Below are 15,287 nucleotides of genomic sequence, written 5' to 3' on the forward strand. Positions count from 1 at the left end.
GCCCTCTAGGCTCAAACTGCAACACCAGTCATACTGTATTTTATTATATTTTCTTTATCCAACCAGGGGATAGAATAGCAGAGATCTTATGTGACTCCAGAGGAATGTGTTTTACTATGACATTTTACCCACCCACACTTTGTTTTCTCCAAGATATTCCTTCAGATATTTTGACTATTGGTTTCTTCAGTGACATATAAAATTTCTTCATCACACCTGCTTTTACTTCTGCTTTTCCTAAACTTTGTTGTTTGTGCTCTAGGCATGTCTGCTACTTCACTTCTGGAGTTACTCTAAGACTTACAGACTTCCTAAGCCAGTGAATATCAACAAAGCATAACCTTGTGATTTGAGGTGACTAGAAAAACAACTGAAGCTAATCAACACTTAATTATCACTGATTCCTTGACATACAGTTCCTGCAAAGACTTTCTTGGAACCAGAGGAGGAACTGATGCATCCCACTACAGCCTCTCTTGAGGGTAATTCCAGATACAATGCCAGAAATTGTGGGTTTTTTAATAGGTTTCCATGTGTGCCTAGGTATGAGAAGATTCATGACTGCTTTTAAATATTTAATTGCTTCTCCACAAATATTTATTTCTGTACATCTGTCTACTTATGCCTGATCATGCTGGTTCAGGGTCTAGTACAAGCAAAATTTTAATTCCCTGCCTCACATTGGTTAGACCATTCAGCTTCAGTTGCTTAAACATTTTAAACAAGATATCAGAAATTCTTGCAAGATATCTTATGTCTTCATTAGCAAAAGGAGCAATGCTATAGGAGCAGATCTGTAAGTTTAAAAAAAACTGGCATTGAGGACCCAACTTCCACACTGTGTTTGTTTTGAGTTTATTTTCAGCTAGCTCTAGTCTGGTCCTGTGGCCCAAGTTCCTGTAAACAATTGGAGAACATCAGGTGAGTTTCTGAAAACACCTTCCAGTTTTATTTTATCTGAAAGGAACTAATATTTTTCAGACTACAAGTATGCTTCCAAGTGCAACTCAAAGTACAGTGAGTGGGGATGATGAGGAGACTGGTTTTAAATTCCCATGTGTAGAGCAAATGGCACACTAATGTAGAAGATCTCACTGATATGCCATTTTACATTATATGAGAGGGATAAAACATTATTAGATAATCTAAAATTTCTTTGGCTATTTTTTTAGCAACTATTGAACCAGAGTTGCTGGTTTTCCGAAAGAAAAATCTCTTATGGAGAGGGGAGAGAATTTCAAGTGTGCTGATGGAAACCATCATCAGTGTGCTGTGCCTGAATTCTGAGTCCTTTGCAATTGAAATTCAACTTGTATATCTGCTTTTGCAAAGCTTTGAAAGGACTGTTGTACTTTGCCTGTGTATGTGAAGATAGAGATAGAACACCACAGCTAAAGCCTGGTGTATCATAGCTCCTCTGCTACTGATATCCACACTAGTTAGATTAAAATAAACCAACACTAGCTATGGTAGCACATGCTACATCTTGTCCTTCAATTCTGTGCACAGATATTCACAGAATAGGCTGATGTGACAAACCAGAGGTATTGAAAAAGGATGAAGTAAGAGTCCAGAGCCCTGTACACATAAATATGAAAAAATAAGATTAGTTTAAGTGGGAGGGTAAGGCTCCTTTTGTAGCACTTTTTCATAAGTTTTGGAAGTTTTTCTTAACTGCCATATAGACTTTCCCAGATATTAACTAACTCTTGAGTAATTGATGGAATGAATATGCTTTCACAACAATCAAATATCTGTGTTAGGAAAGCTATTCCCCTCCTTACGTTAATTAACTCATATAGACACTTTAAAATATCAACATGTGGTCCATGATCAGTAGAACAACCTTGCTGTTGCTTAGATGTCAATTTTAATGGAAGTGTCAGAGGCTAAATTAGCTGTGAGACTTTTGAGTCTCTCAAATTTGAATCAAATTGCTGACTCTGTGCAAAAGTCACTGACGAGGAAGGAACTGACAGATAGAGAAACTGCCTAAGTTTCATTTCCTTAGGAAAAAAGATTAGCCACCCAATCTGCCATGGTACTTACATTTTGATTACTTTAAAGTATGCTCTTGAGATTGTATTTTGTTCTTTTCCAACATTTGTTTGTTTTATTGTCTTTTTAGAAACTTGCTTTATTTTAGTTTGGGGGCAGAGACTCATTAGCCTCTTCCAAAAAGCAACAGGAACTTAGTTCTCTCATTTCTTGTTCTTTTAAGTATTTATTACTAGCTAATTAAATCTTTGCATCACCTAAAGTGGACTAGAGAGTGTCCATCCAGAGCAGTTCATGGGTGTTAGTCCAGGGCTTCAAAAAAAGAAGATATGTGACTTTAAAATAAAGTTCATCTACACTTGACCCACAGTAGCTCCTCTATAGGCAGCCTTATTTCCTGTGGAGATGAAGAGGAAATGTACTTAGGGTGTGAAGCAGTTCTTAGTTTTTAAACTACTAAAAAGCAAAGGTCTTGCATATTTCTCCTTTCATTTTAAATTCTGAATCTAACTGGAAAGTCTTTGCAAGCAAATTGCTCTCAAGAAGTCCAGTTCTAAGCAAAATGTCATCTGTGGATGGATTGCTTGTACGTCTGATTTTCTGGTGTGCTTGTAAGTGTTCTGGAGGCAGGACAAAAACAGGTAGGACCAAATCTGCATACTGATTTGCTTTTTTCTTGTGAGTAAAGACTTGCTTAGTCACACAATTATGAATGACACTAAAGAGAATTGTGGGCAAGGGGAATCCCCACCAAACTGTCTCCTGGATAGTTTTAGAAGAAAGGATTGCATCACACAGAAGTTTTCTGCTAGGAAACCTCTTGGGGATGTTTCCAAATGGTTATGACAAAAATTGCCCACTCTGTAGGATGGTTTGAAACATTTAATGGATATTTTCCTACTGATGCTTGAAATAGATCGAGTTAACCTCCAATATATGCCCACACCTACCCACTTGTGTTTGCAGGTACATAAGTGATATTTAAGTATTATAAATTGTGTAAGGAATAACATGTGAGAATGATCAGATTTTCCCCCAAAATGTTCACATTTAAACTTAAAATATTCAATAAGAAGTTAAAACAGTACAGGATTGCTTTCACTAGTGTTTTCCTCCAAATTTAAATATGAATATTAATTTCCACCAATAAATGTGTCTGTACGATAAAGGTACTTAAACTGGAAAACAAATGCAATTGTACAACGAAACTTGAATGACACTTGAATTCCCTGCTAAAAACTAGACCAAAAATCTCCGGTGCAAGTAAAAGCCCACCTCACAGAAAATCAACACAAGAAGAAGGAATGAATCACAAAACCCAACAGGTGGAGAAAATTTGGTAAACAATGGGAAGAAAATGAGTGGGGCTGGCTCACTGACAGGTTGAAAGTGTGAAAAGTACCGTTTGGATATTGTACTGAGAATGTATCAAAAATATTAGGTTGTTTGGCGGGCTATGATTTCCAATGCTATCAAACTGCAACAATCTTTCAGCAGAGTCTGTGCTATTTTGAGAGGTTGCAAGCTGGCCTCTGACGAGGTCAATGGAGACTTCTAACAGGATTCAGCCAGCGCATACAGAAACTGACATCTGATCGAAGACTAGCATCCTTTGGTGAAAAGGCACTGTGAGGTATTATTGCAGATACCTGGATGCAGAAGTTCAGATGGCTTTTTGGCTTCTTTTGAAGGTGGATCTGAGCCTATGAAAATGAAACTGAATAGAAGCCTGTGAAAATACAAGAGGTCTCTGCATGGAGAGTTAATGTATAGAGGAAAACATACTCTCATTTACTGGGAATTGGAGAAAGACACTGTGAGCAAAACATGTGATGTTTTTTCTATCTATTCATGCGCAGCAAAGGTAGATATATGCATATATATTAACAGGAAACAGCAGAAAGTCAGAACCACAGAACACAGGCCAAATTACAGTGGAATTGTTTTCTTAATGAATTAGTTCTCTTAAAGTAAATTAAAATGTTACCTTAAAAATAATGGAAATATTTGTGGAAAAGGTTATGAAAATACTAGCATGCTAGTCTTATGAAGAGCAAGGCTATTAGGGAACAATTAGAAAACCTTGGAAGATCACTTTGGGGAAAACTATTTTAACAAAATATATCTTTATTTTGTAGAAGACTTTACACCCACCAAGGCACAAAGTTCCTTATCTGAAGTCTGTATGTTGTACTGATAACATTAGATTGATAACATTCCCTAGTTAACATTAAAACTCAACAATACAGATGTTGTAGGTGCCACTAGTGCCTACAAAGCCTAGGCAGAAGTACTTCAAAGGTTGCTAGGAAGAACCTTGAAACAACTACATTTAAATGGTAATTTTTTTCTACTTGCTCATTATGCTTTTGGAAGTTCTTGTTTTCAATATTTTCCCTGCAACCATGATGATTAAAAAGTGATTAGAAAAAAATCCCAACCCCAAAAATCTAAAATAAACCCTGAGATTCATGAAATCACATAAGACAAGAAGCTGGGGATTTAAAAAGGAAACAAATACTGTAAGATTCATGATATAATGCTCAGAACCAGTAGTACTTCCAAAGGATATTATGATGCTGAAAACAGAAAACTTTCAAGAGTAAGTGTTTTATTCTTCTTGGAAGAATGAAGAAGAGCTGGTGAAAATGAAAGGTTTTATGTGGAAAACCCCATAGACACTCTGTGGTTATAACACAGGAGTTATTTTTATGTAACACCAGCCATACTTTGAGCTGTGGCTGTGCCAATAATTGTGCTGCTTTTCCACTGATACAGACTTAAACTAAAATTGAATAAGATTTGGAATTTTATTCTATTTTATGGGTAATAGATTTTAATCCGGTGTTGGATACATGAAAAGACTCCAAACAGTAGAAGCATAGAGTAAAAATGCACACCATGTTTGCCCATCACTGTCTTCTACAATGCCATCTTTTCCATACTTTACTACAAGAAAAATAGCATTTTAGAATTGCACCTGTCTTTCTCATGGTTAGCTCCCACTGGTAGCTCATAGTTTCTTAATCATTCATACATGCAGGCTGTGTTTTTTGGAGAGCTGGAAAACCAGTTTATACCAACCTGAAATATGGCACAAGAAACAAGGATGACCCTTTGGTCTCCATTACATATTGCTGTCCATGCTGTCCACAGCAATGAGAAAACATACATTATAGGTCCCTCTTTCCAGTCTCAGAATTCCTCATATACATCAGTTCAATAGTCTTTCAAGGAAAGGGAAGGGAGACAGCATTATGCTCATTTTTATAAACAGGGATGTTAACTGCTGTTAATGGGGACAGATGTTCTGAGAAGAATATTTGTTATCATCTCCAGAAAATTATTTTAACATGAGTTCTGAATATTCATATTATGCTATTACTGGAGTGTCTAGACAATACGGAGCCAATAGTCATACAGTTAGGAGTGGTCAAAATGCCCACAGTAGTGTGTGAGAAAGGCCAGCCCAGAATAGCTATTCACAGCTATCTTCTTCCTGGGCAAGGCAAAATCTTGAACTCTTACTTACAGGATGGATAAGTACTCTGATCTTGAGGGGACAGTTATTTCCACTTACTAATTCAGGAAGTTATCATTAGTATTTTGTGGGGAAAGTTTTCCCAACCTATAAACTTTTTTTCCATCCCACATGGGGTTACCAAAGTGAAATTCCAAAAGGAAGTATGAAACTGATGTCTTGTGTCAGTCAAGGACCCGTGATTTTAGTATTTTTGAACTTACACTCTAATCACTTAAAGTTGTACCCATCAGCTCATTATCTATCTGGACATCTGTCTCTCTAGATGTCTAACACCATCGGGTTGACCAAGGGCTCTTCCTTCCCTTTCTTTGGAAGACTCAGCAGCTAACTTGTGTGAGAAATTTTGTGAGTGGAAAGAGGGTTCAATAATGTACATTTTCCCATTGCTGACTGCATACAGACAGGAGTACATAATGGAGGCCAAAGGGTCTTCCTTCTGTCATTCTTCAGACAGTACAAACTGATTTTCCAGTTCTCTCAAACAATAGCATTTCCAAAAAGTGCTTGGAATGGGCAGGATAGAGAAATTTGTTTAGAAAAATGTCAGAACAGTTCATTTTGAGAATTTCAGAACTTCCCTGTCCCAAATCTTTTTTCTTATAAAACAAAGTAGCAGTTTTGTGCTGACATTATCCCTAATGTTCATTTGAAACATCCTCTAAATCACAGAGTTCCAGTGGTCACAAGGAGTAGACAGCTACATCCTCCACAATGTGTAGCAGAGTGGTGTTGTGTTTTTTGGTTTTTTGTGGTAGGGAAAAATGTTAGTCTTACAACGTGTTTGTAAGGGTCAGCTGCAAAGTCATGAAGCCTGATTATCAAGACATCTACTTTGCAGATAGTGGTAACATGAATAACAGTATTTAGTAATTACATAACACTGGTACAATGCATTTGCAAACTTTAATCACTCAAACCCCTTACTACCCCCACACCCCCGAACCCCCCAGCATTGTGAAGGAGGAAACGAAGAAATTATTTCTGCTGCTTTATAGGAAAGGGAGACTAAGAGGTGAAGTGTGATGTAAGGTCAGAATGACAACTCAGAGAGGCTTTTCCAACCCTGAGCTACTTTCCTTGGGCAGTGGTAATAGAGGAAACCACTGAGTTTTAGAGAAACAAAAGTCTGGCAGAGATCTGTTGGGCTGGTAAGAGTAGTTCCTTACTAACCGCTCAGCCAACACATTGAGGAGTACGCATAAAACAAAAAATGAAAGGGAAAAACCTTTAATCAGTGGTCATAGTGAAATTTGACATGACTTTGCAAGGACATCATCGGGTAATTGGTGTAAGGTGTTATATGAACAGAAGGGTGTGAAACCTCTGCTTTGCATGAAGAGTCAGATGACTTCCAGGCAGCAAAATGAAAAAATGCCTTGGTTTCATTTCCTACTGTGTTTGGAACAGATGACAGTCCAGCTGTGACTATGGAACCACACAGAAGGACCACTCCAATTCTATGCAGCACAAGACTTTTCAACACTATTCTGGCATGTCTTTCATCTACATTAGGACTGCTGCTCAGGCAAAGAACTTGTGTTAGTGCTGAGTGTTCAGTCCCCTCCAGCATGCACTCAACAGATATCTACTAAGGAACACGAATAAAAAATTGGATGCTCTTAGGCCCTTGGCTCTGTCTAGTAAAGGGCAGATATTTGCAGGATACTCCCTATTTTGTTTGTAACTGTGTTGATGCCTCAGGAAAGGCAGTCCAGAGGGGACACAACACATACACTGTACAATGCTGATCTGTTTCATCACTTTGGGGCAGAATGGGAAGCTGAATAGGGCTGGGAGGGGTGCAGGACCCCTGGGACTTAAGGACCTTCATGTTCTAACCATCTGTTGTAGACTGTTGCCTAGGTTCAAAATGATTTGGAGAGACGTGAGGGTGTGTGTCAATAGAAGAGAACATTATGAGATGAGCATGTCAACATTAACATGGTACAATTTATTCAAATGCAAAAGTTTTGAAAAGGGATCCTATATTTCTGTATTAGATTACATTTCTGTCCATCTGATGATTTACCACAGAACATTCTACCCTTTGTGTGAGATTTTGAATATGGAGATGTGTGGAAGGCCTGAATCTAGCCTCCACAGGCAGGAGAGAGTACCTGGAAGTCAGACCTGCACTCAGAAGATGGCATGACAGAGCCAGATGTCATGGCTTTCTTCTTTGCTCTTTGCTTAATTTCTTGCCTCAGTTTATGGTATAATACTTGTAGTGCTGCTTAGTGGGTAGAGGACCACAAGGGGCTGGGAGACCCTGTTTGTGTTTCTAGATTTGCTTTTCCTAGATTCTGAATGATCATGAATCATCCCATTGTTCTGTGCTTCCATTTTCTTACCTGCAAAATTGGATGCTTGACAGTGGCCTCTGAAAGGTGAGATCTAGTGATAAAATTAGCCATATAAATCCCCAAAACTTTAACCAGTATCTACAGGATGTGAGTTGGAAAAATCCTCTTTCTGATATTTCATCCTCCTGTTATTCTTAAAACTTTAGTAGTAATGGGAGACCAAACGGAGGTCACTTGAAAGGTACATCCTGCTGTGGATGAGATGCATGTCTGAGGTTTAACAAGGCAGCTTAACACAGCACAGTCACTCTGCATGAATAGTTCTCTGCAGAGGAGGGCAGTGTTACTGACTTAATCTTTCAACTCCTGGAATTATATCTTCTGCCTGGCTGGATAATTACAGCAATTAGTTGTGTTCCGTTGTGTTGTGATTTGTTCTCAACATGTTAAGAAGACTGAGCTGTTTGTGTAAAGAATCTCTCCCAAACTCCTTACTTGCCGCTCTTCTTTGCACACTCTAGTAACTCAACAGAAAAGCACTGTTCAAATTAGGACCCGTAGTGGTAAAAATTGGACTTGATGACCCAGTCCCTCTTCCAGTTGTATGCTTCTGACACTGTAAAGAGTTCCATATGTAACAGGAATCATTTTCCTTCTGCCACTTGACATCTTCCAACACTTTGCCAAAGAATTGCTCGACAGGTTCATGACCAGTTGACGTGCCTCAGCATGTGTCTTCCACTTTGTAAAATATGCTTGGTTTTCTTGTATGTATAAAACTACATTTAGCTGTGCCACAACATGTCATTTGACTATGATTTCCTTGCAAAGCTATCCAGATGTTTCAACATTACCAATAGGTTTGTTCAGTGTGTTGACATTTGTGAGTCCACTTTGAATTGTGACTCCACTTCGAATCTTGGTGGGACTTCCATTTTGTCACCATCCCTGGAGGTATTTAAAAGATGTGTAGATGTGATGTTTAGGAACATGGTTTAGTGGTGGACTTAGTGTTAGGTTAATGGTTGGACTCGATGATCTTAAGGATCTTTTCCAACTTAAATGATTCTATGATTCTATTATTCTAATTTCTAGCATAGAATCATAGAATCAGAATGGTTTGAGTTGGAAGGGACCTTTGAAGATCACCTAGTCCAATCTCTCTGCCGTGGGCAGGCATGATACTTTTGTATTTTTTTACAGTGCTTTGAAGCATCCTTGAATAGCATTATCACCTCAACTCCATGTCAACACTTCCAGCAATCAAGTTATTGCTTAACCAGTTTTAATTTCCTAAACTAAAACAAAGATGAACATTGCATAGTGCTACTACACCAAGCAGATTACATCCGTAATTTTTGTGCAGTACTGCACCTGTTGTGAGATGTGTGCCATCTGTCTATGCTGCTATTCCCAGGGAGTTTTAGCATGCAGCTTTTGGGCCTGTGGTTGCTTGTGAAATTTGGTTCTTGTCTCTGCAAAATGGCAGTTCCCTGTTTGCAATGGTAGTAGTAGGTCCTCTTTCAAGCTGCAGACAAAAAATGTTTGATGTCATTAGTGGTCATTTGCTGAGATAGGAGGTGCTGCTGGGGAAGGGGTCAGCTTCTTGCAAGGAGCACCTGAAGAGCCACCCAGGGCTGTGCTGGAGAGCTCAAATCATATCTTTAGGGGGACAGTTTATTTCTCATCTGTTTCTGATGAGCTACAGACTTCTTCCACTGCAGTCTGTGTGAATTGAGCCCTCTTCCTGATCCTCTCTCTTTTCTTTTTCCCTATGGGGTCCTTCTTTCTTTCTCTTGTAGGCTCCTAACTACCCTGCATTCACATACTACAGCCTAAAATTACTCTGATTTCTTCATAAGACTCTTCACAGTAAGCTCTTTTCCCATTATATCCATCAAAGCAGAGTTAGTTCCTATACAAAAACCTTTTCCCCAGCTAACTCTCAATACAGTTGTTTCAGGGGTGTGAATGCATTTGGAGACCATCCTGTCTGTCTTCTTCAACCGTGCTTTTTTTCATCCATGTTTTTCTGTTTTCTTATTCTACACACATAAGTGCAAATGAATGGGCAGGTGGGGAACTTAAATTATTGCCAAGCAGAAATTACTGTCTTGAGTACTAAATACTCCACTCTGAGGATAGTAGACAACCATAGAGGAATTTAATATGATGCATCATTGCATCCATGCTGGAACCTCATTTTCCCTGAGTCTATTTTAAATCCAGAGGTGAAGAATGAGAAAGCAGCAGAAATGCACTTTAGACCATGGAAAGAATGCAAATAGTGTTTTACAAAAGGACAGCAGTAGGGAGAATGTTCAGATCTCTAAGTGACTCTGAAAAATGCCATGGCAATCTCAGTGGTTACTTTAAAAGAATACCAGAAATGAGTTGACTGTTATACTGACCCTTTAACCACATGATATGATTTTTTTTTCAGATAACGTGTAAGAATATGCTTGAGCCACAATGCATACTCCTCAATCAGTATCATAATTTCCCCCTTTTCCCCAACCGTGTGAAAAGAAACTTCAGAACCTGACACGTAAATGTTACCCATTGACGAACCACTGAAAATTTTTCCAGGACCATGCTTTAAGAAAGATGCTTTCGAGGGATTCCCTTGATCAGCCAAAAACGAAGCATTCTTATCTAACACTATCTTGTCTAAATATATGCAGCCTGTGATGACGAAATAAAAAATTTCAAGACCAGGTATAAATACCACTGACAGGCAGATGAAGTTCATTCGTCTACTTTCTTCTAATAGAAGATTTAACTATTAGAAGTTGAAGCTCACTGCTTTTAGAACTGACATCTCCCAGAACTTATCTATCTGAGCATTTTAACTGAACCATTGCCAAGAAAATGACTTGCCAGACCTACAGCTTGTTTGTTCTGTCTGTCATCATGATTTATTTTGGACGTTTTGGAAATAGCTTAATTCTTGCTCAACTTCAAAATGATATAGACCAACTGAAAGCTGACTTTGTAAGTATGGTCTTCTACTGCACTTCTCTTCTCCTTCTGCCTGTGCTTTAGATACAGTCCAGACTTGAGCACTACTTGACATACTTGATGTGTACCAATAGAGGGTAACCATGGAACAAATTTTTTGGTTATACCATTTTTTAAACAAGAATATGGACAATTTCTTTGGTTTTGCTAACATGATCCAGTTTTTCAGTAGTCATAGTTAATGTAGTAGTTTGCATTTATTTCAGGGGCACTCTTCCTTTCACAAGAGCTTCTTCTAGCTCCATTCAGCTTTTGATTACATGGAAAGTCTCATAACAAGGAATCTTAACACAGTTTATGATGAATGAATGAATTTTATTCAATTCTATTCAGATGTAATTTACTGACACTTCTTTTTCTTTTAGGTTAGTAATGTTAATGGGGGATTTAGTATTAGTTAGCAATATAAACAAAATGGAGAAGAACTTTTGCTTTAGGAAATGCATCTGATACTTAGTAGTAGCGGTGTGTTGCCCAAAGGTGGTTCCTACTGCTTATTCTTTTGCATCCTCCAGCCATTCTGTTTCCGTATCTGTGACTATGATCTGGCATGGGAATGTTATCCAGCATGATACTACTTCTTTTCAGACAGAATATTGATAACTTGATAACTGTAATGTTAATTTACCTATTTTCATTTAGAAGGCATTAAAGTAGTTCACAGTTGACTTCAGTTGGGATTAGATAACAGATCTACAATAGAGTCACTTCTAATTAACAGCTTTTACTCTCAGTAATATTTTTTTCCTTAAATGCATGAAGGCAACTGCAAGAGTCTGCTTCTATTTTCAGCTCTGATTTTGTCAGAATTTTGTGTATATGAAAGTTGAAATTTAGTAGTCAAAGAACCACCTTGAAGTATCACACAAAGAAACCTAGTGGGATACTTCAGCATTTGCAGATTGATAGGAAACTGGCTGTAAAATTGGCATTATATAAATTTGCCATTAGCATAGATCAGAGAGATTCTCACTAGAATATATGTAACTCTGTTGGAGAGATCCTGAGCCATGAGATGCTTCTTGCACTGATATTAAAACTCTGGTCCACAGCAGGTGCTCCCTGCCTTTCTGAAGAACAGCAAAACAAGGTTTGGCAATGTGCTCAGCATGGGGAGCCAATCAGCCTACAAGGTTTCTGTCAGCCTGCAAGTTTTCCCTTTGCACTCACTGTATTTAAATTACTGAGCAGACAAAAAAGGAAATAGTGACTGTTGTATACAAAAAAAAAAAAAGACACACACAGAAGAGGAAATGATTCAGTTTACCTTTCCTTGGTAGGAGAATTGTATTGCTCTTTGTTTCCTAGAATCTGCCACAGTGTGTGGCTAACATCTGAAGGTTAAACTCTGCCCCTGTGAGCCTCTCAGTAGCCCAGTAGCCTTGTATGTCTCCATGCCTGATTGTGGGCTACTGGGCTATTCTCCAGTTCTACAAACTGTAGTTTTATAGTAAAGTTAATTTGTTCTTATTCTATATGAGATTTTACTAAGACTGGATAAATTCAAGGCCACAGACTATGTATTGGTGGACTTTGACTTACCAAAATACATGCCAAGATCAGATATGACAGTTTTCTAGCCAGGTACTAGGCTTATGAACTTTAATTTTCAGCTGTCAATACCAAAACTTGCAAGAAGCTTTTAGTAAAATACATGGTGCTAAATGTCTCTATTCAGATGAGTTACAGCAGGAGAAGACATTGAAAAGCAGACTAATGACATTTCTGGTACTAGGCAGTCATCCAATGCGATTTGTTGCTTAGAGAAGTGAAAGCATTGTAATAGTTACAGGCCAGCGGTGCAAAAATCACAACTCTCTGGTTTTTACTGCTCATTTGAATAGAGAATGGAAATTTGCCTTGTGATAAGTATTATTTTATGACAGATATGTTCTTTGTTGCAGAACTCAAGTCATTCAGACGTAGCTGATGGCGGACCTATTTTTACAGACAAACTGATAAATTGGACAGAGGTGAGTCAGAACCAGATATGACAAAGCATCTCAGGTGCTTTGCAGGGCACTTTCAGTACAAAGCAGTTCCCAGGGCCAGTGTTACCAGCTGGGGTAGAATTAAAATGAGCAGAGGCCTCTTTGGTAGCTTGCAAATGAGAAGAGAATTCTCATAAAAATGCTTCCCATAAGGATCAAGGTGCTTTATACTTTACCATGAACTGATCCTGAGGTACAGCCAAGCCCAGGAGATGAGTTGCAGCATCTTCTTTATGACTCTGTTTCCAGCGACAGTGAGAATTCCTGTGTACTGCATTTTAGCTTCATTCATTTTCCTGCTGATGGGCACTCACAGACCTTTCTTTCTGACCATATTTTTCAACAGAGAAATGAAAAAAGGATCATCCTGAGCCAGATTGTTTCCATGTACTTGGAAATGCTCGAAAAGACTGACACGTCAAAGGCGCATGTCAGGCACATATCTGAGGAGCTCTATACTCTGAAAAGAAGCCTTCCTGATGGCTTAAAGAAGATGAATGACCTCATGGACCTGACAAAGCTTCAGGTAAGATGACTCTTCTGCCTCCAAGGCTCATGACACTATATATTCCAGTTGAGATCTGAGTATGACTCAAGCCAATAATGTTTTAGTAACCCATCTGGTAACTCCTGTCTGGCTCAGTTCGCAGTGGAAAACCTAAGGTTTCCAGCTGCAGATCTGCAGTGTGGCACGTCAGTGTGGGGGCCGCCCTCTCTGAGTCTTGCCAGAGTCTAGCACAGAGGTGTCGGCAGTGCTGCCATGTCATCTGCCCACCAGACCTGCCACTGACACAGCTGTTTGTGGTTTAGAAATTGGGTGGAAAAGTTGTGCCTGGCTACGGCATGTCTCCATGGGCTTTGGAGGCACTTGGCTTATTGAACGAGTGACAATGGCATGAACCACCTACCTCTTCAGAGGTCCACAGCCAATACCTCGGTGGAGTTAGCTGCTTGTGGATAACTCATATATCATCACAATAACTCTGCTTCACAGAAGTAGCTCCGTTTCACGGAATATGGCTGGTCTGTGGCACATTGCAAAGTAACATAGAAAGTGGAAAACAAAAACCTGTGACAAAGTGGCTCTTTGTTGCAGGAATTAGGTAGTAGAGTAATTGGAAACTGCAGATGTCCATCTGGTTTACCCTGTTATCAGTGTAGCCTGTAGGATGTGATCAGCAAATTATAGCTCTTAGCATAACCTTCATTCTGTTTATTTCTTACTTGTAACAGATGAGTGACTTGAAAATTCAACGCAAAGCTGTGAATGAGCTGTTCAGTGTGTTACAAAAACTGGTGGAGACTTCAACTTCTCTCAAAAGGAAAAGAAGCCAGTCGCAGAGGAGGTGCAAATGCTAATGACATCATATGACCTTTTGTACTGAGTTACTGTGCAAATTTTATGATGCACATTTTTTAATTTCAATCTTTTTATTGAGTTTTATACATTTATTTATTAATATTTAAGTATTTTAAATAATTATTTATAAAGAAACACCAATCAAAGTATTTATACCTCCTAGTACTGTATAAGAAATGACTTTGTCTTAAAAACCTGTCTATCTGTTATATGTTTGTTGACCTGAAAATACAGAATGAGGCAATGTTTACCCAGTTTCCATATGGAAATCCTGAAATGACATGATACGGTACCCAGCTTTCCATCTGGTGCTATACTGAGAGAAGGATGTTTTAGGATTAGTCTCATCATTCATCTATTTGGCATGGAGATGCAAGCACCAATATGGGGAAGTTTCTGTACTCAGGAAAACATATTCATATTGGCTTGCTTCTAAGCATATATAAATCCAGATAGCAAATAGACATGCTTAAAGATAAGCAACTGATGAAGCACTTTTCTGAACTAGGGGATTGATGATTAATTGCTGGTAATTATCGTTGTGCACTGAAGTTACCAGGAGAACAGGCTATTTAGTTGCAAGTTACCAGCAACTCCAGGAAATGTGACTAACCTATTGCACTGACTTAACTTCAACTCACTGATTTTAAGAAGTTCTGTATTTTTTTGTACTGAATCATTTAAATGTGTCTGATATAACTTTATTTATTTGGAGGTAGTAATATGGAAGATTTTATCTCAAGGACTATATTTTTTTACAGGAATATTATTTAAAACTTTAGATTTCTCAATGGAAACTTTTCAAAATTTGGATATTAAATAAAAAAAATAATAAAGTGTGTTGGTGTATTTATTCACCAGAAACTCTGTAAAGTAAAATGTTAATCATGTTCTATGTTGTTACAAAAGATGGTCCTGCCCAGATATAGAAAACCGTATTTTATTTCTTCCTGCCTGTCCAAAATTTGGGAACGGATAATCATAGAATCATAGAATACCAGGTTGGAAAGGATCTCAAGTATCATCTGGTGAACCTTTACAATGTTTTTGAAGAAATGTGGCAGCAGGGT

At 38.3% G+C, this 15,287-nt stretch overlaps 1 protein-coding gene across 1 annotated transcript; it reads left to right on the forward strand.

Annotated features, from left to right (window-relative positions):
• Positions 1-10,716: 10,716 nt before the first annotated feature.
• Positions 10,717-14,216, forward strand: IFNG (interferon gamma). Its single transcript, XM_074825454.1, has 4 exons — positions 10,717-10,839; positions 12,771-12,839; positions 13,204-13,383; positions 14,091-14,216. The coding sequence occupies exons 1-4, from the start codon at positions 10,717-10,719 to the stop codon at positions 14,214-14,216; spliced, it is 498 nt and encodes a 165-aa protein (XP_074681555.1).
• The last annotated feature ends 1,071 nt before the right edge of the window (positions 14,217-15,287 follow it).

This window comes from Strix aluco, chromosome 5 (genome assembly GCF_031877795.1).
Source record: "Strix aluco isolate bStrAlu1 chromosome 5, bStrAlu1.hap1, whole genome shotgun sequence".
NCBI classification, from domain to species: domain Eukaryota; kingdom Metazoa; phylum Chordata; class Aves; order Strigiformes; family Strigidae; genus Strix; species Strix aluco.